At 56.7% G+C, this 25,332-nt stretch overlaps 6 protein-coding genes across 6 annotated transcripts; 3 read left to right on the top strand and 3 right to left on the bottom strand.

Annotated features, from left to right (window-relative positions):
• Positions 1 to 966: 966 nt before the first annotated feature.
• Positions 967 to 3,707, top strand: GLRG_00723 (uncharacterized protein; the record flags this gene model as incomplete). The annotated part of the gene is made up of 2 exons (XM_008091408.1): positions 967 to 1,190; positions 1,253 to 3,707. The coding sequence occupies 2 exons, from the start codon at positions 967 to 969 to the stop codon at positions 3,705 to 3,707; spliced, it is 2,679 nt and encodes an 892-aa protein (XP_008089599.1).
• Positions 3,708 to 4,249: 542 nt separating this feature from the next.
• On the bottom strand, positions 4,250 to 7,819 carry GLRG_00722 (WD domain-containing protein; the record flags this gene model as incomplete). Its single annotated transcript, XM_008091407.1, has 2 exons — positions 4,250 to 7,657; positions 7,799 to 7,819. 2 exons carry the CDS (start codon positions 7,817 to 7,819, stop codon positions 4,250 to 4,252), a joined length of 3,429 nt encoding a protein of 1,142 aa, XP_008089598.1.
• An 834-nt stretch (positions 7,820 to 8,653) lies between these two features.
• On the bottom strand, positions 8,654 to 9,643 carry GLRG_00721 (SUR7 protein; the record flags this gene model as incomplete). The annotated part of the gene is made up of 1 exon (XM_008091406.1): positions 8,654 to 9,643. The coding sequence occupies one exon, from the start codon at positions 9,641 to 9,643 to the stop codon at positions 8,654 to 8,656; it is 990 nt and encodes a 329-aa protein (XP_008089597.1).
• A 7,147-nt stretch (positions 9,644 to 16,790) lies between these two features.
• GLRG_00720 (calcineurin-like phosphoesterase) lies at positions 16,791 to 18,489 on the top strand (the record flags this gene model as incomplete). The annotated part of the gene is made up of 3 exons (XM_008091405.1): positions 16,791 to 18,197; positions 18,250 to 18,402; positions 18,460 to 18,489. 3 exons carry the CDS (start codon positions 16,791 to 16,793, stop codon positions 18,487 to 18,489), a joined length of 1,590 nt encoding a protein of 529 aa, XP_008089596.1.
• Positions 18,490 to 19,815: 1,326 nt separating this feature from the next.
• GLRG_00719 (dihydrouridine synthase) lies at positions 19,816 to 22,236 on the top strand (the record flags this gene model as incomplete). The annotated part of the gene is made up of 3 exons (XM_008091404.1): positions 19,816 to 20,141; positions 20,197 to 22,092; positions 22,155 to 22,236. The coding sequence occupies 3 exons, from the start codon at positions 19,816 to 19,818 to the stop codon at positions 22,234 to 22,236; spliced, it is 2,304 nt and encodes a 767-aa protein (XP_008089595.1).
• Positions 22,237 to 23,213: 977 nt separating this feature from the next.
• GLRG_00718 (uncharacterized protein) lies at positions 23,214 to 24,140 on the bottom strand (the record flags this gene model as incomplete). Its single annotated transcript, XM_008091403.1, has 4 exons — positions 23,214 to 23,592; positions 23,697 to 23,846; positions 23,927 to 24,012; positions 24,120 to 24,140. 4 exons carry the CDS (start codon positions 24,138 to 24,140, stop codon positions 23,214 to 23,216), a joined length of 636 nt encoding a protein of 211 aa, XP_008089594.1.
• Between the last annotated feature and the right edge of the window lie 1,192 nt (positions 24,141 to 25,332).

Raw genomic sequence — 25,332 nt, 5'->3', positions numbered from 1 at the left:
GATGGTGGCGGAGTTGGTGGTGCGGATTGTTGGTATGTCTAACGGGTTTAGTTAATGTATGCTGCTGCTGTTGCGTGTAGCTCGAATGTCGGGAGACTATGACGGGCAGAACATTGCTACGAGTCGTCCTAGAAAGTCCGAATTTTCAACGAGGCCAAACAAAAAAAGAAGAAGGAAAAAGGCAGAGTTCACTGTCGGGAGGCGTGAGTTCGCGTATGTTCACTGGTCCCTGCTGCGCTTAGTAGGTAAGTAGTTGAAGGTTGTGGTTGGAGTCGGCACACGTCTAGACGATCACCGATAGCCACCGATAGTGCGGTAGCGGAAAGCTTCCTCGGCTGCGGGGCCACTGACAAAACACCAGATGTGGCTGGCCGCAGACCGCTCAGGTGGCACGCTGTCAGTCAGGCAACTAACCGAACTGCCGGCGAAACAGCGGCCCGGGAAACGGTGAGCGTTTAGGGACGAGGGGGGGGTGCCATGGAGGAACAGGGGGGACAGAGCAGGTTTAGTGCTTGCTTGGGGCAGATCGAGGCCATTGCGGAGATGGGGGTCCACCGCTAGCGTCTGCCGCTTGCCTTTGTGCTACCCTTCCAGCGAGATGGCGGTGCAGCTGCCGGCCCAATCAACTAAGCCACGACAACGAAGGGACATTGCGTCACATGCCCGGCCACCCAGGGACAGCGAGAGAGGACGAGACGAGAAACCCATCGAGAGACAACGACAGCGGCTTAACCCCAGAGATACCCGTGCGAGTCACATGTAGGACAGGGCAACGCCGACTTCTTTGATTTAATTCGACTTCGGCACCTTGAATAGCGACCGAGCCCTAGGACACAAAAACTCACCGCAGGCAGGCCAGTCCGACGACTATGCCTTCGTCTTCCTGCAGATAGTCGCTGCGTTGTTGTAGGCGCTCTCAAAAGTGTCACCGCCCACCGCCCACACCGTGCGCTTCCGCAAATGGAGATGGCATTCCGTTTCCCCTTTCCGACCAACGACCCGCGCATGCACCGCGAGGAGGAGCTGACTCTGGCGAGAGTTGCTTCCCAGCGTGGGGGCAACCGGCCGTCTCCTCTGGACACCCCCTTACCGCCCGAGCCGCAAAAGGAGGCCTCCACAGAGCCCGCGGTGCCGTCTCCATTGTCGGCCATGAAGAGGAAATGGGTCTTTGCCGACCCAGTGGCCTTCAGGTAAGTGCTCTAGGTATTGTACCCATACGGTTCATTACGCTGACCACGTTTCCTTCAAATAGATATCTAGAAAGCGATCCGTCAGTCACTGTCCTCGAGCGGAGGGGGGTATTGCAAGGGTACGAGCTATACTTGGTCGAACAATGGGCGTGTTCACGAAAGTCGCCGACGCTAGTTATCGTTACATATACGGGTGACCCGAAGCACTCGGTCGTCGTCGGGGTGCTGGCCGTCCCGGCAGATGAGAGCATCTGGTCTGACCGCCTGCGATTCTACTTCAAGGCCATCCATCAGTACCATGCACGGCCGAAGGAGACGCCGTTGGGAGATGTGATGGTCACGAACCTCAGTAGCTTTCCGTCAGCTCTGACAGTCATACCCGTCCCTGAGGGCGATATCCGCACCCATCGCCAGGCCTTTATTGTCAATGAGAACCTCAAGCGGTTAGGATGCTCTGGGAGGTCTGGCATGAATCTTTCGGACCCTACTCCTGCGACTCAGGCCAAATTTTATCAGCTGTTCAAGACAAGCGAAAAGGTTCCCTTTTCACAGTCCGCGGTGGAACTAGTCAAACTATGCCAAGTATCCCTATTCATGTTTGGAAAGCTAGACATGGAGTACATCGATGGCCTGTTATGCGACAAGACGGAAGAGTCTATCGGGAACTGGTGGACAGAGATTGGGGCCGAATGCTACAATGTCGAGCCTACAGATGGCATCCTGGGGCCGACGACTGTGGCAGCGTTGCTGGGATTGCTGATGGGTGCCCGGAACCGGCTGCATTACTACGGTGCACCTGTTTCAAAAGATGTTTTCGACATCGAGAGCACGAAAAGGGGAGTCGGCTACTTCCAGAAAGCATACAAGCTTGAGCGGACAAGGCGACTGGATCGCCAGACGATTCTCAAACTCCACGCCGTTACAGCGAAAGCAGCTGCCGGCGAAGGATGGGGCGTGCAAAAGGCTGTCAAGTCCACCGTCGCCGAAATTGGCGGTAAAAGGGGCGAGCTTGTCATCGGCATGGTCGCCGGAAAGGACAAAGCCGGTATAGCTGACATCGAGACCATCGACATTGATAGGTTCATTGCCCTGGCGTACGGTGAGCGCGCAAAGTGGCTCTGGTACGGGAAGCCCAGAAGGACCGCGCCAGAGCTCCACGAGAAGCCAAAGGACGTGGCGCAGCCATTGTTCGGGAAAGATGAGGTTCCTCCGCCGTCAGGCAAACGAACACAATCGTTACCGCTGGAAGAGGAACTTCAGCGACAGAAGGAGGAGTCACCTGGTGTTTATTCGACCCCGGCGCCTGCTTCAGCCGTGAGTGTGGTCGATAACCCGGCAGAGAAGGATGCACTTAGGAAAACAGTCTTCAAATCCGTCGCCGGCAGAGTCAGTGACGCCAAATCTGGCCTCGGCCGCATCAAAGACGTCGTAGGTACCGGCCTCAGAGGCCATGCGAGCCGTCCTAGTAGAGACGACTTTGGCGAGAATGGATACAGTAACAGCGCGCCCGGCATCTCAAACTTGGTACAGTCTTCTGCGACTCTATCACCGGTCATGGTTGGTAGGGCCTTCACGTGGAAGAACAAGCCGGAGGAATACCTCACTGCCTTTAAGAAGGAGGCAGAGGCCGCGCAGGAGCTGCGAGAGTCATCACAAGAACTCGAAAATACGCCGGTAGTGTCCAAGCCAACCCGCGAAGCATTGGATCCCAGCTCGGCGCATCTGGAGGGCGGATTTTCAACGCCTCCCAACGAGTCGGTGAAAGAAGGGCTTGATCGGGTTCAGACGTCGGTTGCTGGGTCTGTGGTTGACGAAGCTGATCTGCACGGCCCCTTCGAAGCAGAAAGGACAGGCAACACTGCCTTGAGCTTTCTTCAGCGTCGACACAGCATCGCCGTCTCAAGGCTTTCGTACAAGCACCCTATGAACGAGGCTCGCTGGCCCCGGCGGCTGTCCTTTGGAGATGCAGAAGAGGCGGTCTTGAGATGGGAGGAAATCACTGAGCTATACGATGACAAGCATTTTTCCACGGCCGACGCCTTGCAACAGCAGGCTAGTCTGGCCGAGTTTGCCCGCAGTCTGTACGACTCTATCGCGACCATCACGCGCGAGGTCAACCCGTGGGTCGAGTCCAAAATCAAGGCCGTGGACTCTCTGGACGAGCACTACAGCCGTGAGCAGGAAGGCCTGCAGACTCTCTACTACCAGCTCAGCGAGGCGTACCACCGAGTCAAGCAGAGCTCGACGGAGCTCATCGCCGAGGAGCGGGCGCACATCACCGAGGCGATTAAGGAGGTTGAGGTGCTCGTGGCGCGGCTCGAGTACGAGATCAACGGGCTCGTTAGCAAGGTGGACGACGTCGAAGACGGAGTCCGGCTTTTCGAAAGGCAGGTCGAAGACGTGGAGAAGCGCGCCGAGGAGCTCAAGAGGACGCTCGAGACGGAGAGCTGGGCGCACTGGTTCGTCAGGACACTGACAGGAATCGGTACGGGGCCCAACATCACAAGGGGGACGTGAAAGACGGGAGGAAGGAAGGCCGGTGGTCTTCAAGCTGCATAGCGTGGTTCATCTTTATTGTCCGCATCGGGAAAATACCCAACAACGAGTGCTTGTTTATGCATCTTCGTTCCAGAAAGGGCTACATGATTCATTCAACGCACAAGGGTTTACATACTTGCCGACCGAGGCCCATGGTTGCTTCTAGGGAAATATAAGCATAATGTTTTAACCAGCCATACAAGTGCTGGGCACTTCCATTGCATATCGCCACCAGAACAGGAAACAGCAGTGTACTCTACTTCTGGTCAGAGTCTTGTTGACAACTATGACCCCAGACTCGGACAGGGAGAGGGTGTGTCTTCTTTCGGGACAGCCTAAGGACAGCAGGGTCTCTGGGACTGGGAACATCATGTTCGGTATAGATGTCTGAGCCCAAGCAAGTGATAGGAGCTCCTATTCCAAGAGCAAGAACGGCCTAAACAAAATGGCCCCTCTCGAGCCACCACCTTGTATACCAAGTCTCGATTTTCTCCATCGCATGACCGTCATAAGCCCCCTTTTTAGTAGCCACTCACTCTGGACCAATCCCAAACCTCCAACCCAACGCCGCCGACGACGAGCTTCCCATCCCCGATGACCTCGATGTCGCCGGCATCCGCAACGCCGCTGTACTCGTCAGCCACGAGCGTGACCTCTTCCACGCCTTCGCGCCACCTTAGCCTCCACGCCTTGACCCTCTGATCGTTGCTCGCCGTCGCGAAGACCACCTCGCCGTCGGCTCCCTTGGCCCCTAGGACTGTAAGCCCGTTGATGGCCGCCGCGTGGGCCTTCCTGACGCCCGCCCTGGCCACGGGCGCAAAGCCGCCGCCGTCTGCCGACAAGCCGAGCGTCGTGATGCCCAGCGCGTTGTCATCGCCTCCGGTCAGGACCACAGCCCGCCCCGCAGACGGAGCGTGTATGTCGAGCGCCTTGATGCTGCTCTGGTGGACCCGCACCGTCTTCTGGAGAACGTACTCGGCACCCGCTGACCGCCAGACGGCAATACACCCGTCCGTCGCAGCGGTGACGACGTCGAACGCCCCTTCCCGGACCCGGAGGTGCCGCGCCTGCGTCAGACACGCCCCGGTGTACTGCCCCTGGAACAGCAGCTCGAAGCCGTTGTCGGGCGTGTACCTATACGTCTTGACAAACGAGTTGGAGAACGCCATCGTGATGGCGGCGGCCCCGTCCTCCAGCCTTTCAACGTCGAAGCTCGTGATCCTGAGGTCCCCGTCTGCGCTCAGGTCCGCGAACACAGCCTCACGCATCAGGCCCAGACCGGCCACACTGCCGAGGTCGCTCGCCCGCCAGACCATGAACTCCTCGTTGCCGCTGCAGCTAAAGAGAAGCTCCTCGCCGAGCCACTTAAGGGACTGTAGCCCCGCAGTGTGCACCTTGACTACCTTGACGCAGCGCAGTTCCCGTCTCGACGAACCCGACTCCGGGATAGCGGTGTACTCCCAAATGCGAATGGCCGTGTCCTCGGCACCCGACGCGATGTACCGACGCCCGGAGTACGCAACGGCGCGGACTTCGCGACCGTGCGAGCCGCGCTTGAGGGTGCGGTGGTGGGCGACGGCGGCCGACGCGTGCGGCTGGACGTAGACGCCCAACGTAGCGGCCTTGTTGTAGACGAAGCGCAGCCCGTCGTCGCCGTTGCCGTCTTGCGGGATGTAGGCGAAAGCGCGGTGCGCGCCGCCGCAGTCGACGCGGAGAAGCTCCTCGTGGCGCGTCTCGTTCCAGACAATGAAGTGCTTGCTGCGGAAGCCGCAGAGGACGAGGTCCGTTCCAGCGACCCAAGCATCTTCGATGTTCGGGACCGCGGCGGGGGCGGTCTCGTGGCGGAGACACAGTGGGGACGAGAAGGCGGAGGGGGGGAGTTCGTAGATGCGGTAGTTTCCGTCGCGGCTTGTTGTGATGATGTGGGCTGCTGCAGAAGAAGGGGACGGGGCGGGGAGGGGGTTGATGGAGGTTATGGCGTCGTTGGTGCGTCTGCCCGGCGCCGCGAGCGTGTCGAGTTGGCCGTCGGTGCGGCGGAAGACGGACATGTACCCGTGGCGGGAGCCGAGGATTAGGAGGTCGTTCACCTGGCAGGCGGCTGTGACAACGAACCTGCTATCCAGCTCGGGAACCGAGACCATGGAAGTGACTGTGTAGGTCGCCAGGTCCAGAGTCAGGATCTGCGTGGCCTCCTCGCCTCCCAGCATGGTAACGAGGAAATCCAGCTTCGGCGTCGTCCCCGAAGCGCTGCCCAAGCAGAAGATGTCGGCAATCTTACCCGGTACCGTGCCGATCTGCCGGATGGCCGAGTCGCTGTAGAGGAAGACCTTCTTGCTCGCCGTGCCTAGCAGCGCCATGCCTGGCGCAGGGCTCTTGACGCTGGTGCAGGTCCTCAGCGCCTGCAGTGTATCCGCATCGGTCCCGACTTCAGACCACGTCAGCTCCGTCCCGAATGTGCCGATCAGGAGACGGCCGGTGTTGCTCGTGGCGAGCAGTGCTTCCCTCGAAATGAACGTGAGCCTGTGGAACGCCTTCTTCACCTCAGACGGGGTCGCAAAGTTGGGGTCCCGTGCCGGCAGTTTGCCGATCACGTCCCGCATCACCAAAGTGCGCAGCTCGCTCGGCAAGTCCCTCACCTGGGACATCCCACCACGAAACGCGCGCGAACGGTCCGAGAGAAGGTTGATCTTACTATCGGCGCCGCCAGTGGCGACCACCACCTCGCCGCCTGCCGCTTGCGTGAGCGCCGTGGCCCAGATGTGCTTGCCGTCGTGGCGGGCGTACGTCTCCTTGTGCGTGATCGTAGCGCCGACTTGGACGTCATCCGCGGCCGCAGGGGCAAGGGACTTCCGCCGCCATTGCCCGACGTCGATCTCCAGGGACCAGGTTTGCAACGTCGAGTCCTCTCCAAATGAGTATATCGTCGTCGCGGAGTGGCTCGCCAGATCGTCCAGTGTCTGCGGGAACCTGACGTTCCAGATGCGCGAGATGTGGCCCATGACCATGGCCAGGGGCGCGTTTGACGCCACCTGCGTCGCAGTGAGATCCGCGGCGGCCGCGGCAGCTGCTGCGGTAGCACCTCCAAACCCCGTCTCTCGAACTTCGCCGAAGGCGCCGTACTGCAGCCGCGGGGCCTCGGGCCTCTCGGTGATGTCCCAGACTCGTATCGTCCTGTCGTCGCTGCAGCTGGCCAACAGCCTCGCCTTGCCCCCCTCGCCAATATCGATCTCGGGGGAAATGTCCACGCCAAAGATGGAGCCCTCGTGGCCAGTGAATACGAAAAAGACCTCGCTCCACGGCTTCTTCTCAGCCTCCACCGCATCGCCAGAGAAGTGGCACTTCCAGACGACAATCTCACCAAAGACGGTGCCCCCGGCCACTAGGACGGAGGTCTTTGATATCCACGTGAGGCTGGCCGAGTACAGGATTGGCCGCGAGGGCGAGATGATGCGACCGAACTCAAGAGTTCGGTCGTCGTCCCCGATGGAAAACTCGAGGACCTCATTGTGCGCCGTGACTAGCACGCCACGGCCCGCATCCTCGGGCGAGATGGCGCCGTCGTAGATCCAGTCCGGCGCTCTGGCTTCCACGACGCCCAGCGGCACCGAAGGCTCATCCGTCTTTCCATCGGCAAGGATAAGATCCTCGACAAGGCTGGCGGGAATCACAGTCACCGCTTGGTTTCCCCAGAGGAGCACTTGCCGCCGTTGGTGGCCGTTCTCTTTACCGGCACGGATGTGAATGCCATGGATGGACTGGGCACGGAAGATCTTGAGCTGGCCACGCAGCCGACCCTCGAAGTCATAGATCTTGAGCTCCGAGTCTTCACCGGCGAGGAGATATGTCTCACGGTCCCTAGCGTTGAAGAAGCTGAGACCGGTGACCGGGGTGAAGTAGTGGTCCCGTCGTAGGGGCCGGGCTACGGATGGCTGTGTTCGTTGGTCAGTCACCTAGCCCATTTCTTGGCCTCATTCGTAGGGAGACGGGGAGGAACGGGGTTAATAAAAAAAAACCAAGAATAGCAAAATGCCGTCTGTGTTTGTGGTTTAGGAATAGCCTCAATTACTAACTGCGGAGTTTGTTTGGTTCATGAGGAAGAGCGGGCGGCCGCCAAATCAGGCCTGCCCAAGTCAGGTAATATCTGACTTTTAGAGTCTCACCACCCTGGCCTCGGACGTGGTCAACGGTAGGAGAATGCGTTTCTTGTGAAGTGGTTGCCTAGAGACCCAGGATCATGATGCTAGTTTGCGGCTGAGCTGAGCTGAGCTGAACTGTGGCAGAAAAGGGCATCCTCCGTTAGCAAAAGTATGTATGCAGTTGGAGGTGTAGGTATGTATTATGTGGTGGATCGAATCATTCGCCTCCTTCTGCCGCCTTGTGGGGTTTTCCTTTCTCTCTTTTTTTTCTTCCCTTTTTTTCCCAAGTGGCTTTGTGAGAAATTTCGAGGAAATCCCTCGAACAGTGCCAATCACCGGGAGGGCACACGTTGTGTAAGGTAATCCTGCTCAGCACTTAGACGCATGTCAGATTTATCCGACTCATGATAAGGCTGTCACATGAAACGCCCAGGTTTGTGACTGGCAGGAGATTTGTTGGTCAAACTAATCATGTTTTTGATTGCAATAAGCACATCCGAGGTCTATAGACAGTCGAGCCTGGATGGGTATCTCCAATCCCCAGAAATCCGAATCCACCAGCAAGCCCATAGCAATCGTCACCCCCTCTGACAATCATCTCCGTTGCCAAAACAAATACTCATATCCACCTCTGTGCGTGTCGTTCGTTTGTTCTCATAGAGTGAGCCGTTACCCCAACGCCAAAAATGCCGTAACGAGTAATGTGTATTGATAAAAAGAAAGTTGCCGTATCCATAAAAGCAGCTTTGTCTGGCGACTGCCGCCACATTACCAGATCCCAAGATAGATTTAAGGCCGGTGAGAGTAGGGCTCGTAGGCCATATCACCACGGGCGCCGTTGGCGTAGCGGGGAGCACCGTACTGAGCGGCTTGCTGCTGCTTGTAATAACCGTTGTCCTCGTGGATGGGTTGATAGCTGGCGGTCTGGGGCAGGAGCTTCTCGCCGTCGCTGTTGCGCTTGGATTTCTTGGTGTGGTTGGGGGCACAGCAGCAGATGGTAAACATCCAGAAGAAGCCGGCGCCGAGAGCCATGGCGGCAGAGACCCAGACGAGGGCGAGGTAGCTGTTGTTGAAGCCGGCAGAGACGCCGTAGAATCTGGCGGTGCCCTCAACGGCGCCGACAACGATTACGGACATGGCGGTGGACAGGGCGGCGGAAGCGCAGACGGCGAGGGAAGCAACCGAGGCGACGAGGAAGGTGATGCAGGACATGGCGCGGGTGCAGTTGGCGAAGATGCCGAAGACGATCTCGAGACCCAGAGCGATGAATGCGATGATATAGGCGACCTGGGTCCACTTGGTGGCGGTCTTGAAGGCGGAAAGAGCAGTCTTCACCTCCTTGGGCAGTTCAATCTTACGGCCAGCAGCGGTACCGATGGCCTCGAGGGTAGAAGTGTTGAGGTAGTCGGAAGCCCAGTCGAACTTGGGTTTGGTGCAGGTCTTGCTGCCGTCGGTGCCGGTGGTGCAGTAGCCCCAAAGAGCGATGTCGTAGAGGTTGTTCAGGCCGAGGTCGGCGGCGGTGATGTTGCTCGTCTGGGTACCGTCGGTGGCAGCCTGTGGAGCGCGGCTGTGGAGAGTACCGAAGCTGACAGCACTGGCGTCTCTCGATACTATACTTGATACCGAGGCCGGGCTGACTTCCAAGTCTGTGAGGTTGACACGGAACATGTACAGGTCCTTGTTGGAGACGCCACCGAGGGCAGCGATCATGAGGAAGATGAGAGAGCCGACGGTGAGGATGAATGGCAGCGCCACGCAGATGACCCGACCGACACCCATTTTCGCTGTGATGTTGGAGTATTCCTACTAAGACGCGAGAGGTTGTGATGCTGAATTAAGGAATAGGCTTATTCGGGTAAGTGGGTCGACCTTCTTCAACAACGAATGTGTCTAGGAAGTAAACGAGGGCCGGCGGATGGAGCAAAAGAGGAGAGATAGGTAGGTAGCGAAGGAGGGAAGGGCGGTGAGAAAGAGCCCTTTGACAGTATTATGTTTGTTCGGGAGGCAAACGGATGTGGGCGATAAGTGTAAGAGGCACGAGGCAGGAGGCTGACACAGGACGGACGGACGAATGCTGATGTTTATAAAACAGACGAGGGCGAGGACGAGGAGGATGCAAGGAGCCGTTACGTACCTACCTACTTCGGCTGTAAGGCACGACGACAGTACCGGTACGTGCAAGAAGGCGCAGGGCAAGAACAGGTTAGGATTGGGACAGGAAACACGACAGGGGCAGGGACGTGGGCCGTGGCGCAGTACCGAGTACCTACGCTACATGTGAGCGCAGCAAAGCAAGAACCAACCGTCATTTTTTCCTTTTCTTTTTTTCTTTGTGGAGATGGGACGGGTGGATGCGCAGCTTTGCGCCGTTGGCTGCACAGCAAATACACCACGCAGCTGGGTGACTAAGTGAGAGAGAGAGAGAGAGAGAGAGAGAGAGAGAGACACGGAGTGAGCTCAGCCTGCGGTAAACAGGTTCCATGATTCGGGTACCTTCTCACCCTGCTTCTACTGCCTTTGCCCAGCACGCCTCTTCTTGACTATTGGCTGGCTGGGCGGCGCCGAAGTCGACATTACATTACGTTGCTGACGGGCTGCTACCCAACCCGCCTCCACGCAGCTAGCGGCCACGACTCAGCCCCGGCCCTTCTGGGAGCATCCATGATCCCTCGACCGAGCAACGGGGTCGAAAGGCGGAGGGAGCCTGAAGAGCGTTTGTGATGCCTTCTCACATACCGTGCGAAAACACTGTATCAAACGCGGCCCCGAATCAGCATCCACTTCTGCTCTCTAGTGATTCTGAACATGATTGATTTAGCTTCTCTTCAGTATAAACTTTGACGATGACGGCTGGTGACAGCTTGGAAATTCCCGGTGGGGGCACATACTCATACAGTATCCGTACCTACACAGGCCCTTGTGGTGCAGGACTGGTGACGCCAGCGGGAGGTACATTCTGGCTGTGCTACCCGCGCACGGGTACTTTCTGACACAGCCGCCAAACCTTAGCTTAGAGTCCGGGATTGCTATCATTCACTTCCTTCTGCGAAACTACTACCTTTAGCCATTCGCTGATGAGACTGCACGCACTCGGCTGTTCGAGTCATCGTCCAGATGCGGCACTTCGCTCATTGTGCAGTTCGAAGCCGTCATGCCTGGACTGCTGTGGCCTGCGAGACGAAAGAATAAACCGATCCTGCCATCTCATCAGACAAGCCGCCGCAGATTGATTAAGATGCAAGCCGGGCCAAGAACACACCCTCGGGCCTGCTGCTGCTGCTGCTGCTGCCTCTTCTTCTTCACATTGTCGTACGCGGCCTGCTCCCTGGGCCTCTCATTCGCCCTTGGGCGACCTGTGTCTGTCGGACTTTCAGAACCTCGTGAACTTCAGACGGAACGGGCACATACATAGTAAGTGCCATGATGGCTGTCACACTGTGTACAGATACATGTGAGAGAGAGAGAGAGAGAGAGAGAGAGATATGCCAACCTCCAAGAAAAAGAAGAAAAAGACCCAATCCAGGAACGATTGGCTCTCCACTGCGACCATCAGCAAGATTCGCTGTCAATCACTATCCGTGAGCAGAGGATCGGTGGCATGTTGCTGAGTTGACAAGAGAGCGAACCCCTAAAACAACACCCACCAAACCTGGCTCGTAGAGTCCCATCCTGCAAGATCTGCCTTGATCGGCGCCAGTCTTGCAGTCTGACACGTCCAAGCTCCGAGTCGGGCCCCCTTACGGCCACGCAGTTTAAAAGTGGCTCGGGGGTTCGTCATCCTGCGGGGGCTCAGCTCTTGTGTTTCTCTCCCACACCGACCGACACTAACGCGGGAGAGAGAAAGGTAGGTATGAGCATGACAGACCGTGTGAGAAACAGAGAGCAACGGGACACACACACGCACACACACGATTCTCAAGCGCAACAACACTTTAAGCAGGAACTATCCAAAGCCCACGTTCCCAGACCACATCCTCACCTCAGTTATCATCTCTATCGAATACTATCGCTCATCGGTCAGAGGCAGGTAAGGTGAGGGGGACTCAGCCCCCACGGAACAATATATGGTGGCAACCGGTTATCGGGTGCGCGAGGTGGTATGGTGGCGGAGGTAGGTAGGTAGGCACGATGTAATGTTTGGTTGACTATCTTTTTCGGGGCTCGCCAGATCCCCCACTCAGGGCCCCGCTCCCCGCCACTCTAAAAAAGCAAAACCGTATCTGTCTGTACACTATACATACATGCTGTACAACACTTTGCCCAATTCTCGCTAGCGAGAAAGCCGACGAGGTGGAACTCAGGCATTCATCTCTAAAATTAGAAGCCATTCGTCTTCTTCGCACACGCCGGGATACCACCAACCACTCTCCGGTCGTCGGCACCGGAAGATGGAGCAGCAGTCTCGAACATGCGCCACCATCGTCGAGCTCAAAAACCTATGACTGCCGGGGCCTGGTCCGCTAGGTAGTTACCGTTCTGCCTGTCCCTCGGCAGAGCATTTCGGGAGGAACACGACCTAGCAGCTTATCTGGTCATCGCTACGCTGCGGCTGCGGCAGTTAACGTACCTATCAGAAAGGGCTTTGGACGTCGGAAGTAGACCCCCATCCTCACTGTTGACAATCTAGCAAACCGCTATTTAACAAGGGTCCAACGACATGGCAACCTCCCCTCCATAGTCCCGAGCTTGACGCCATGTTGGCAGCTCCCGCACATGACGGCTCGGCCGTGCAAACCTCATTACGACCCTGTGACCCCACAATATCCGACCCCGACTGCTTGCGAAAAGTTCACGCGGGAGACTCTTCAAAGCCTCACCTGACAACGCTAGTCGGCGCCCGCGCTATTTACGTTCCATATGTTGCGAGTCCCCTTTTTTACTGAAGCTCTCGACGTTTTGTTTCTTCCTTTATCTGGTGGTACTCGGACGGCATTTCACGAGATGCCGGTCTTGGCTGCAACACTGCACGTCGAGGAACGAACAGCCCTCCCCAGATGCCGGGAAAAACCACGCCATCAAACCTCAGGCTGTTCCGTCCCACTCACCTCATGCCGCGACTGCAAGAGCCTCGACTGATCAAAAAAGGTCAACTCGACTCGAGGCCTGTTTCAGCGACAAGAAGTGGCATCTGGTTGTTGTTTTTTCCCCCTCCTCTCTCGCTTGTCTATGGTGACGGGGCAGAGGCCTGCAATAGCGTCCCTCCGTGGGCATGACCACGCAACCTTTTTTTGGACGGCTTCCGCTTCCACGGCATTCCGAGTTCGCGCCGCGGTGGGGCTCGATCAATGCCACCGAAGCGGCGTAACCCCGGCTGATAATTATATACATATATATATTTTGAGGCCCTCGACTGTTGCACAGCAGGCAGCTATAGCACGTGCTCGTGCCGATGCGGGGACAGCGCAGCGAAGGAATGTAGGTAAGCGGGATTGGAACGTGCAGCGATTGGTGTCAGGATTCAGATATCTGAGTTGGCAAGCGATGGTTGTTACAGGAGCCATGCCGGTGCAGAAGCAGTTGGCGCTGCCAAGACTCCCACGGCAAGCACGTCTTGCCGTTATGCATCGTCTGTCGAGTCCGAAGCTGTCAGAAGGAAGACTGCCTGTGACCGTGGCCGTAGCCGTGTAGGGTGGTTGATGCATTCTCGCACCGTTGGACCGCAGTCGGATGGAGATAGGATTCTGGAGACTTGAAGGACGGAGAAGGCAATGGATGCGTAAGGACACAAGGACGGGTCCAGGTGGCGATTGGCGGCGCCATCCACCAGGCTTGTGTGCGGGCTCGCGGATCGCTCGGACGATGTCAGCGGGGAAGTCAGACCCAATTGTCACCGGTTCCGCGGCGCTCGGCGACAGCTCTGCGAGGATGGACGATGGATGATGGCAGTGGAATGCCTTCCGGAACCATTAGGGTGTGAAGGAAGCGTGCCAGCATCGGCGGGCGGGATCATTCTCGACTATACCAGCAGTTGGCCACGCGTTGACAGAACGGTCGTGTGCGCTTGCATCTCAGACATGGACGGTTCGCGTTAGTAGCAAACACCCTTGCGCTACCAAAAGACGGTGGACAGCTACTAGACGCCAGAGTGTCGTCACAGGGCAGGCAGGAGCCTCGAACTCATTCATTCCTGATCCAGTGGAGGCGGGACTGTGGAGGAAGGAAAGGATGAGGGGAGGGGGTGACGGATGGCCAGAGGAACATGTCCCTCTGCGCAAACAAACGGTAAAAGGGTACCTACCCACAACTAGGTACACTAGGTGCCTCCCTCCGCGGGATGCAACATCTGGCTGCAAGCGGTGCAGCGGTGCGGCGGCGGAGAAGGAGGAGGAGGATGAGAGGAGAGCCCAGGCCGGGGTCTATCGGACGGGGCGGAGTCGTCTCACACCCAGCCCGCGACCCGATTGGCACCCGGTCTGTCATTTTACCATGCATTGATTGCATCAGTCACCGTCGAGGTGCATGCGGAGAGCTTTCAACATCGTATCCGTACGACAGCATGGAATGGCCCAATACTGTCGTATTATCATTTTACGGTGTCCTGAGCCGATCTGCACCGCATCCAATCTCACTGGGCTTCAGTGCACCTTACCTACCTACCTACCTGCCTACCTATTAACCTTACTGTAGGCACTTGGGATAGGACACTTGAGCTTCACTTGGCACGGACCAAGCGAAGCGGCGAGCAATCAGTGGATTAGCATATGATGTGACAGAAAGGAGGAGCCTCCTTCCTGGGTGGGAAATATGTGCACATATGCGACGCCATGTGCTGCCGGCACAGCACACGGCGTGACTGTATCTTCTTTGTAACCTCGAGCACTCGATGATGGCGAGTGAGCATTTACTCTGCTGGCTTGTGTACGGATGTGGTGCAATATTGGGGGCCATCCCATCCCATCTTTCAGACTTCGTCCCTGACTGACGACCAAACGGATTTACATCCCGCCAAGGCTGCTCCACCCGCGCCCATCTCTTGTGCTCGTCTCAATCTTGTATTCCCGCCTTGCGCCCGAGTTCTCATCGTCCAACATCGACACAGGGGCCGAGCACCAGAAGCACCAGCCATCCATCTAAGCGCCGTTTGCCCTTTTGCACCGGTTGCTCCTTAATACGGATACTTATCAAGACGGATACCTACCAGACTCCTCTCTACCGCATCGACCTCTCGCCGAGCCGGGGTGGACGGAGATAAGCACCCAAACGGCAGTTTGTTGGTGCTTGATATCTGCCCAACCCAATATAATCCATCAACCCATTCATTCACTCATCCACCCCCTGCCCAACTTATTGCAACGCGAGGAGAGGGCGAGGCGAGGCTGCTTTAACGACCAGAGCAACCCCCGGGAGAGAAGCAGCACAGACAATAGAAGGAGAGTGGCCTACCAGAAAACATCCTTGGTTGGGTCAGCCCAGCCCACTGGGCCAGTAAACCCGACGAGTTTCAGGCGCCATTTCGACAGGGAAGAAAGACAGTGAGTGACAAGGAAAATAGCGAGACAGCATCTGCTTGCTACCTGCTCCTCCGTGAGACCATTCACCCCCCTCCCTCTTCCCCCTCCCAAGAGCTGCTCTAACTCCATCTTGGGGTCCTTGGCAAAAGCAACCTAGCACCCGGCCGCCAAACCAAGACCTTGGGACAGCCGGGCGGCGCCACTGGGTAAATCCAGAGGACCAGGACGGGACTCGACTTCTTCTTTGCAGAATCCGATCGACTAAACTTTCTCACCACCACCACCACCACCACCTTGCCTCTCTCGTGCTTTTCTCCCCTCTCTCTCTCCCTCTCTCTCTCCCTCCCTCACACTCACACACACACACACACACACACACACACACACACACACACACACACACACACACACACACACACGAACACACACACACACACGAACACATAAACACTCTCACTTCCTCTCTTCCTCCTCACAGACACACCAACTGCCATCGCCCCAAACGCCGTGTGCCACCTCTGAACGCCTTGACCAAGCTTGGCCAACAACAAAAAGACACTCAAAAAGTCTTGCCATCTCTCCTACTGACTGACTACTATTTGCCTGCTGCATCGCTCGCTGTCTACATCCGTCCTACTGCTACTACTACTACTACTACTACTACTACTACTACTACTACTACTACTACTACTACTACCACTACCCCACATTCCATAGACTGAACGAACTTGTCTCCTTCCTTTCACCGAAAGGGTCGCAAGTCACGGGCGTCTCTGGGTCCATCATCTATCGAGGTACGGAGCCCAAACCTAATATCCGCCGGGCTTGTCCCATGCGTGTCGCCTCAGCACTGCCGCCGTCCTGCATTCATTCGTCCCCCCCTCACCCTTCTGACCGCAACGGCAATTCGGACCTTTCGCCTTATCTTCCGCCTTCGCAATCCGACCGAAGCTGACCGTATTTTTTCTTCCCTTCTAACCAGTGCACCGCTTCGAACGAACGCTTCAGCAACTTCATTCCATCCGTGCCCGCCGACGACTAACCTCACCCGCTTTCTCTCCTTGTCGCCCAGCCCCAGCGCACCCGCCCGCCGCCTGCGAGCCACGTATACGTCACTCGCCCGCCCGCTTTCTTTGCTCACAGAACGACTCCGACTCCTCTCTAGCCACCGATCAAAGGCAATCGCCTTCACACGCCCAAAACGGACAACTCAAGTGGACGCCGCTCTCCCTCCCGCATCCGCTTCCTGTCCATTCTCGATCGCCTCTTCCATCCTCCCTAGGCCCTGCACTGCAACGCAACACCGCATATTACCATTTCGAGCCCCTGCCAGACCTAGGCTGCTGCGGCGAGACGTCTAGGCTAGCCCACACGTCAGACGAAAGACGAGGCCAGCCCACGCGTACAACCCGACCGGCGGAACAAACACCCGCCACCGTTCGTTTTCCTTTGCATCCACACGAGATACACACACCATGGGAAACCAGCCATCAAAAGACGGCGGCCATGCATCTAGCAAGGGCGCCGGCGTTGACGGCACCGCCGAAACTCTAAAGTCCTACCCTTCCTTTGGCAGATCCGACACCAAGGACTCGTCGCGCTCGTTCAAAGCCCTTCGATCCAAGATCCCCGGTTCCAGCAAGACTGCCGACAGCCCGAGGAACTCCATCATCACCTCCCCCACCGACGAAAAGTCCGACGCTGCTTCTGTCAAGTCGGGCAAGAGCGCAAAGTCTGGTACCTCCCGAGGCCGCAACGACTCCATCACGTCGCCCATGTCGCCCTCGGGCGATATCGAATCCCCCCTCGACGACTCTCAGCCGCCGCCATCTCCCACGCAGTCGAGCACCATCAAGAACGGGGTTCATGATGTGAGCGCCGCCCAGGCCTCGGGCGAGGTCGACCACGTCTCTGACCAGCCCCCGTGTGCCGGAGGCAGCTTGAACACCCACATGCAGCAGCCGGGCAAGTCAATTCTGGCCACAAAGGGCGGTGACGGCACTGCCACGCCCGTTGCGAAGACGGCCTCGACAAACTCTGGCGACAAGCAGGAGGGCGGCGTTGCCATGGGCGAAATCAAAGACATCGACCTCGACGACTTCATCAAGCGGCTTCTCGATGCTGGCTACGCCGGCAAGGTTACCAAGAGCGTGTGCCTGAAGAACGCCGAGATTGTGGCCATCTGCCAACGAGCCCGCGAGGTCTTTCTCTCCCAGCCCGCCCTCCTGGAACTCGATGCTCCGGTCAAGATTGTCGGTGACGTCCATGGCCAATACACGGACATCCTTCGCATGTTCGAAATGTGCGGCTTCCCGCCCTCGTCCAACTACCTCTGCTTGGGTGACTACGTCGACCGCGGCAAGCAGTCGCTCGAGACCATCCTCCTCCTGCTCTGCTACAAGCTCAAGTTTCCCGAGAACTTTTTCTTGCTGAGAGGAAACCATGAGTGTGCCAACGTCACCAGGGTCTACGGATTCTATGACGAGTGTAAGCGCCGCTGCAACGTCAAGATCTGGAAGACGTTCATTGACTGCTTCAACACGCTGCCCATCGCCGCCATTGTTGCAGGGAAGATATTTTGCGTCCACGGCGGTCTGTCCCCCGCTCTGGGTCACATGGACGATATTCGCAACATTGCTCGTCCCACCGATGTCCCCGACTACGGCTTGCTGAACGACCTCTTGTGGTCTGATCCGGCCGATATGGAGCAAGACTGGGAAGCCAACGAAAGAGGCGTGAGCTACTGCTTCGGCAAGAGAGTGATACTGGATTTCCTTGCGACGCACGATTTCGACTTGATTTGTCGCGCACACATGGTGGTTGAGGACGGGTACGAATTCTTCAATGATAGGGTGCTTGTGACGGTATTCAGTGCCCCCAACGTAAGTCTCGCGTCTTGTCTGCACTGTAAAGTTCGCTAACACGAAACGACAGTACTGCGGCGAGTTCGACAACTGGGGCGCCGTCATGTCCGTCTCCAACGAGCTGCTCTGCAGCTTCGAGCTGCTTAAGCCGCTAGACTCGAGCGCGCTGAAGAGCCACATCAAGAAAGGCAGGAACAAGAGACAGAGCATGCTCAACAGTCCGGTGAGTCGATTCGAGATGCGTGACGCGGAAATGAAAGGAGACTGACAAACATGGCAGCCTGCACACGTCGAGCCGCGAAGCGTTTGATGAGGTGGCCGTGCTGGGGAGACGAGGGACAGCAGCAGACAAATCTCCATTCACTGATGGATCAATACTACGAATTACAATTAGTCGGGCAACCGGGCAGAACATTTTCAGACCAGAGCTCTTCAAGGCGATCGGTGCGGCTTAGGCGTCATGACGAATACCCTCGGCAGGTGGAACTCCCCGAAGGACATGAGCGCCAACTCGAGTCCGATGATTACGGACGGAAGATGCCTGCAAAAGGCGTAACAGCCGAGTCGAGCGATGGCCAGGTTGGGATACTTGGCAGGGTCAAACTCCAGCAGGTGCCATTCGTTAATGTTTCAGGTCTAGACACGGGCTTGGACAAGAGCTGGAGACAGCTGGGAAACAAGCGAGTTTATTCAAGGAAGTGCCAGGGTAAGACTTGGTTTGTTACCGAGTCTGGCTGGCGATGAAGGGGGTCGGCTCTTGATACCGGCCTGTCTTGGGCAGACGCAACAAGGAGCTAGCGATACTGCGTACATCTAGTTCGTTTACGAACGTGAACGTGTATCGATGAAAGCATCGGCTAGCGGTGTTTTATCATCTTTTACACAAAGAGATAGTCATGTAGTGGTACTGGGACTTGGTTTATTTTTTATTCTTTTGCAAATTTGCCTTCCGGACTCGGTGACAGTGGAAAGACCTGTCCCTACGAGAGAGTCTTTGCACAATATGAACAGCTGGTGCAATCACGAAGGGCCGTCGCATTGAGGTCCAAGGTGCCTAGTAGGAAGAAGGACACCCACCTACCTACCTAGGCACTTCTTGATTACAAGCTAAAGGTTGGTTTCGCACCACCTGCCCGCCACGCCTGTAAACACGCCGCCTGTCTACTTTTGCGCGGGCGAGTTGAGGCGAGGCAGTTGTGCCCCTCCATGAGACAGCCCCACTTTCCGCCTTAGCTGAGCCTCTTTTTTTTCTCTTTTCCACCACCGACTTGACAGAGACTCGGTGTGATTAGACTGAATCATTTCGATATCTTTCAATTGCTGTGGGGGAAGCAGCAAACCAACCCGGGAGATTCGATTCAACCCATCCAACTGAGATTGTGGATTCTTCCTCGGGTGCATGCCTTCTTCCCATGCCAAAATTGGCACGCAGCGTAAAGTGAGATTTTCCTTTCTTCCCTCTCCCTCTCAAACCATTTCACCAGTTGGCTCGGTCTTTTCTTTCCTTGAACCAACCCACACTTTCTTCCCCAACCACCTTGCAGCTGGCCATTTGTTCTACCTCGCCGGTATCCCATTCGCCAGAGATACCACCCACGCTCACACCTCTGTCAGGTACAGGGTAGATCCGAGCAAGATGGAGAACCAGGCCCCTCATATCGACGAGTCTGAGCAACGCGCAGCGAAGCGCCTTAAGGTGGACGATTCTACGCAGCCGTCCGAAGTTGCCGCTGCGGAGGAGCAGCGTGCCGCAGTTAATGAGGCTTACGAGCACGTGGAACCTGTTCCTGCCAATGGCAACGCCGGTGAGAAGGTCGACGTCCAGATGAGCGAGGCCCCTGCTGCCGATGAGAAGAGACCGGCCAACGGTGGCTCTGCTGCTGTCCAGACGAGCGATGCGACCGCAGAGCCGAAAAAGGACGACAGAGATGTGAGACGTGGCCAGGCTCCTATCAAGGCCGAGTAAGATACATTTCAAGACCTTTGGAGAGGTCTACTTTACTGACTGCCCTTGTAGGTTCCTCGTTTATAGGGAAGGCCAGGCGAAGGAGCAAGAAGAGGTCATTGATGACGATGCGGCAGAGGGTCGCGATCAAGGTGACGGCAGAGATGCCCGGGACAGCCGTGACAAGCGCGACAAGAAGAAGCGTGAGAAGGGCCAGAACAAGGAGCGCAGCTTTGGCCACTTTGACGATGCCCTCCGCCTCTGCAACAGTCGTGCCTACACCCCCGAGTTCTCTCCTCGCGATTGCAAGTTCGGTGACAGGTGCAACATGCTTCATGACCTGCGCAAGTACCTTAAGGAGGGTCGTCGCGAAGACCTCGAAACGTTCGACGGCAAGTGCCCCGTCTTCGAGCAGCTGGGTGTCTGTCCCTCCGGCTGGAAGTGCCGTTTCGTCAAGAGCCACATGAAGGAGATCGATCACGAGGACGGCCGCAAGGAGCTGGTTCTCGTTGAGGAGCCCAAGGAGGCGAAGATGAGCGGCGAGGCCCCCACTGACGCCGGACGCGAGGATCTTAGGCCGGGGGTCTACAATAACACGGAGAACCAGCTCAAGATCGATCTCAGCCGCAAGCGTGTCGACTTCACCGAAACGGACAAGTACATCACCTGGATGAACAAGGAAGCCAGGCTCGGCGACGAGTTCCACCAGCGCCGTAAGGACCAAATCATTAGCAATCAAGAGGATCTGCGCGCGCAGTTCGTCGACCCGCCCCTGAAGCCGTCCGAGAAGCGTAAGCTTTACTTTGGTAAGGAGACGCCAGCCCTCGCGCCGCTGACCACCCAGGGCAACCTGCCCTTCCGCCGACTCTGCGTCGACCTCGGCGCCCAGCTCACCTACTCGGAGATGGCCCTGGGTATGCCCCTGGTGCAGGGCGTAAAAAATGACTGGGCGCTGATGAAGGCCCACGAGAGCGAGATCAGCCCACCCAAGGTCAATCAGGTCAGCAGCAATATCGTCCAGGGTTACGACAACTCCCGTGACCTCAAGTTCGGTGCGCAGATCTCGGGCAGCCAGGCCTGGCACTGCGTCAAGGCGGTCGACCTCCTCAACCGCTACGTTCCGCACCTGCGTCTTATCGACCTCAACTGCGGCTGCCCCATCGACATGGTCTTCAAGGCCGGAGGCGGCTCCGCGCTGCTCGAAGCCCACGGCAAGCTTGAGCGCATGGTCCGTGGTATGAACACCGTGTCAGGCGAGATCCCCATCACGGTCAAGCTCCGCACGGGCGTCCGGCAGAACCGCCCTACGGCGACCACCATCCTTGGCAAGCTTGCCTTCGGTTCCCGCGAGAATCGCGACCGTCTCGGCGCCCCCGGCTGCGCCGCCATCACCCTCCACGGCCGTAGCAGGGAGCAGCGGTACACCAAGAAGGCCGACTGGGGCTACATCGCCGAGTGTGCCGCCATGATCAAGTCGTACAACGAGGAGAAGGACAAGATTACCGACACGGCGCGTGAGCCCGATGAGTCCACCCTCCCCAATGCAAAGGACGGCCGCATGTTCTTCCTCGGAAACGGCGACTGTTACTCGCACGTCGAGTACTACGAGCACATTGAGAAAGCAAAGGTCGACACTGTCATGATCGGCCGCGGCGCTCTCGTCAAGCCCTGGCTTTTCGAGGAGATCGAGAAGGGCCAATACCTCGACAAGTCGGCGACGGAGCGCCTTGCCTACGTTGAGAAGTTCTGCCGCTTCGGCATGGAGGCCTGGGGCACCGACGAGCTCGGCCTCGGCTTCACGCGTCGCTTTTTGCTAGAGTGGCTCAGCTTTGCGCACCGCTACGTGCCCATCGGCCTGCTCGAGTACCTCCCGCCCAACCTTAACGACCGGCCCCCGGCATATCACGGCCGCAACGACCTCGAGACCCTACTTGCCAGCAAGAACTACCGCGACTGGATTAAGATCAGGTATGCGAACCCTCGCCGACGGCTTTCGAACCAGGGGGGAACGATTTGCTAACTCTTGCTAGTGAGATGTATCTGGGCCCGGCCCACCCCAACTTCACCTTCCAGCCCAAGCATAAGTCCCACTCGTATGAGGCCGAGGGCTAGATGATACGTCAACTCAGTGCTTTCGTCAACGGAAAAGTCTGGAAACTTTCATCTCCCATAGCCGAGAAGCAATGTGCGAGGATGTTTCTGACGATCACCGCCCCAGATTAGGAGGCCATGGAGACGGAAATGGGCATTTGCTATCTCTGGTTGCTGTTTTCTTTCCTTTTCTTCTTCTTCGCTCTCTTGCGCGGAATGCCGCGTATGGATGCTGCCTTCCTGGTCCTTTTTCAAGGCGACAGAGGGAGCTCAAGCTCGTATGTAGAATAGCATCGAAATGCAAACAAGCCGGAGGCTGCTGCTTAAAAGGCATTGTCACGATGTTAGGAACAAAGGGCAACCGCTCTTGGTGCGACGTTTGGGATGTTGAATTGCTAGCTCCTTCCCATGCCGTCCGATGGCAAGGTGGACAACCTGGTGGCCGTGCATGATGCCTTTATTCCTCATGTCCCATACACCGATCGATCACAGGAGGGCTGCGCAGGTTAGGGTCCAGCCGCATGCTTGCTGCTTGTGCCGCTCTCGCTTACAAACAAGACGAAGTTGGAAGAACGGTCAACAGTTGTCATACCCATGAGTCGGACAAGGCGGGATTTTTGGGAATGTGCGTAGAAGGGAAGCTCGTTCTGTTTGGAGTCGGAGGTGTAAATGTCAAGACGCCGCGAGGTCTTCTCTTGCCGTGTGAAACTTTCCTGTAAGTCTGCTTGTAGACAGCATTATGGTGACATGATAGAACGTGAGGGATGATGTGGGCCAAAGGTAGTGATTTGCGTCAAAAAGCAAGACCTTGATTATAGCTATAACTCAACGCCGTCCAGGCTTCCCACGCCTACATCTCATCCAGACGGATCCTTGACCCGGAGTATGTTCTATAGCTCACTTCTCCTTTTTCCACCTGCCTCCACGCGCGGCGGTTTTCTATACTAGGGTTTTAACAAACGTTGAGACCATCAAGACATAACTTCTTTTCTTTCCCTTTACTGCGCCTTCTTGTTGCCCTGGGGCTGCGTCTTAGCATACTGGTCCGAAAGCTCATCGTAGCTCTTGTGTAGGCCAGCGCTCTGTTTCTTGAGCGTCTCAATGTCGCGGTTCTTCTGTTCGAGCTCCTTGCGGAGCCTGGCAATCTCACCGGGCTCACCGGCGACGGCAAGCTTCTCGCTCTCCTTGGCGTTGCCCTTGGTGCCCTCGTAGCTACGCACCTTATCCTCAAGACGCATCACCTCGAGGATCATGACGTAGGTACGGTTCAGGATCAACGAGAGGAAGAGGGTAAAGCCGCAGAGGTACATGTTACGCTGGGAGTAGAACTTGCGAGCCTGCACCTCGAGGCGTTCGTGACCCATAACAGCGGCTCCACTGCAGAAACGACCATTGTTAGTATCGTATGCTTTGATCGTCCTCGAGGGTCTATTGTTGCAGGAGGGATTCAAGGAAGCGTCACGCGAGTGGAGGAAACGTACCCGCTGTTCTGCTTCTCAGTAGCAAGCGCGAGCTCGACCTGGACGCGATAGACGCGGTTGACGCTGTCTATGAAGAGGATAAGGATGAAGACGAATGTGATCTTCATCCAATACTGGACTTTTGCAACGATTGGACTTTCGGAGATGAAGCTGCGAGCATAAAATCAACGTTAGCGATCGAATCACCGGGAAGGGCAGGACCAAGAGCCGAAGAAAAAGGTGAAACTTACGTAAACAGCTTGCGCTTGACAGTGAAGGGAAGAGGCACGATCAGGAGCATGAACAGCCCCATCTCTGCCATGAGCAGCACGAACACCTAACGCGGGAAGAGTCAGTATCGACCGCCGTCCACGAGAAGATGGTTCCTTCTCTCAAACTCGACTGGAAGGAAAGATAAGGATCGAGCGCGGGCGAGAGACGTACGAGAGTGTAGTAGAGAGTCATCTTGAACGGTGAGGGGAAAGCTTTTGCACCCGGAACAGTCTGTCAAAAAACTCGGTTGGTCGTGTGCTCTCCTTTGAAGGCAGGAGAGAAGCAGTAGTGATGGTGGATACACTCGGAAGCCCAAACTGACTTGTTCCGGTGGTGTTTGTTTGCGGTGAGTGTCGGAATACCTTGGTGGGAGCTGTGTTTTTCGGGGTTTTGCTGTGGTTTGTAGAAGTGGTGTCGACAAAGCCGGGCGGAGCTGGCTTTATGTAGGATGTACGTAAGAGGTGACGATGGGGTAAGGTAATTCCTTCTGGCAGAGGTGGCAGGTACGCACAGCAAGGTACCTTCTCTTTCTCTGCGGAGGCAGGGACCCGGACCGACCTTCTACGGGTTACGTAGCTTGAGAGGGACCTTGACCAGGGCTGGCTGGGAGCAGCACAGCTGTTGAAAATGGGACGTAAGTCAACAACGTCATCGGTGGCTCGTGCGGCTTCAATTGGGGGGGGGTATTCGTACCTAGTGTGAGCTGAGGTACGCACTTTTTCAGGGTGCTGCGGCTTCCGGCTTCAGCTGACGGTGGCTTCGTGTCCTAAACGGTAGGTATTCGGATGCGGCTGAGTTTCACAGCTGGCACCAGATGTAATGAGGACTGCAACGCGCCTGGCTGCTCTTCCCAAGACCCCAGACAAGCCTGAAATTCACAACTGGCCCGCCATCCATCTGACGTCAATCGCGGGAATGACCCAATGCAGAACGATTAGGATGCGGATTGCGGATATTCATGTGAATTAGTCCTGGGTCTGCTCTAAGCCACAGTCAAGCTGCAACAGCATACTCATCGTGATCGAGAGCCCGCTTCTTGCCGCACGCCTCTCGCCCATCACACATCGCAATATCTTGCCCAGGACTTGGCAGGTGATAAGAATCGCCATCAATAAACAGCTAACTCTCTTGACCTAATACGTGCGACCCGCCTTCGTGGCTTCACTTTGGGTATTCATGGCAAATTGAAACCAAAGCAACCATGCGGCCACATAACCGCTTCTCATGCCACAACTTATTCGTAAACCTAAACGCCCAGCTTTTGAGTCCAAAAAGAAACAGAGGACCTCCTCAAAACGAGACAAGATGAAAAAGAAACCCCCAAAAAGAGGGCTGGATCGTACAAATCTTACAAAGAAAACCTATAGCACCGCCGTATCGTTCC

This window comes from Colletotrichum graminicola, assembly GCF_000149035.1.
Source record: "Colletotrichum graminicola M1.001 genomic scaffold supercont1.2, whole genome shotgun sequence".
Taxonomy (NCBI): Eukaryota; Fungi; Ascomycota; class Sordariomycetes; order Glomerellales; family Glomerellaceae; genus Colletotrichum; species Colletotrichum graminicola.
The sequence above is the reverse complement of the archived record's forward strand: the minus strand, read 5'-3'. Positions and strand labels throughout refer to the sequence as shown.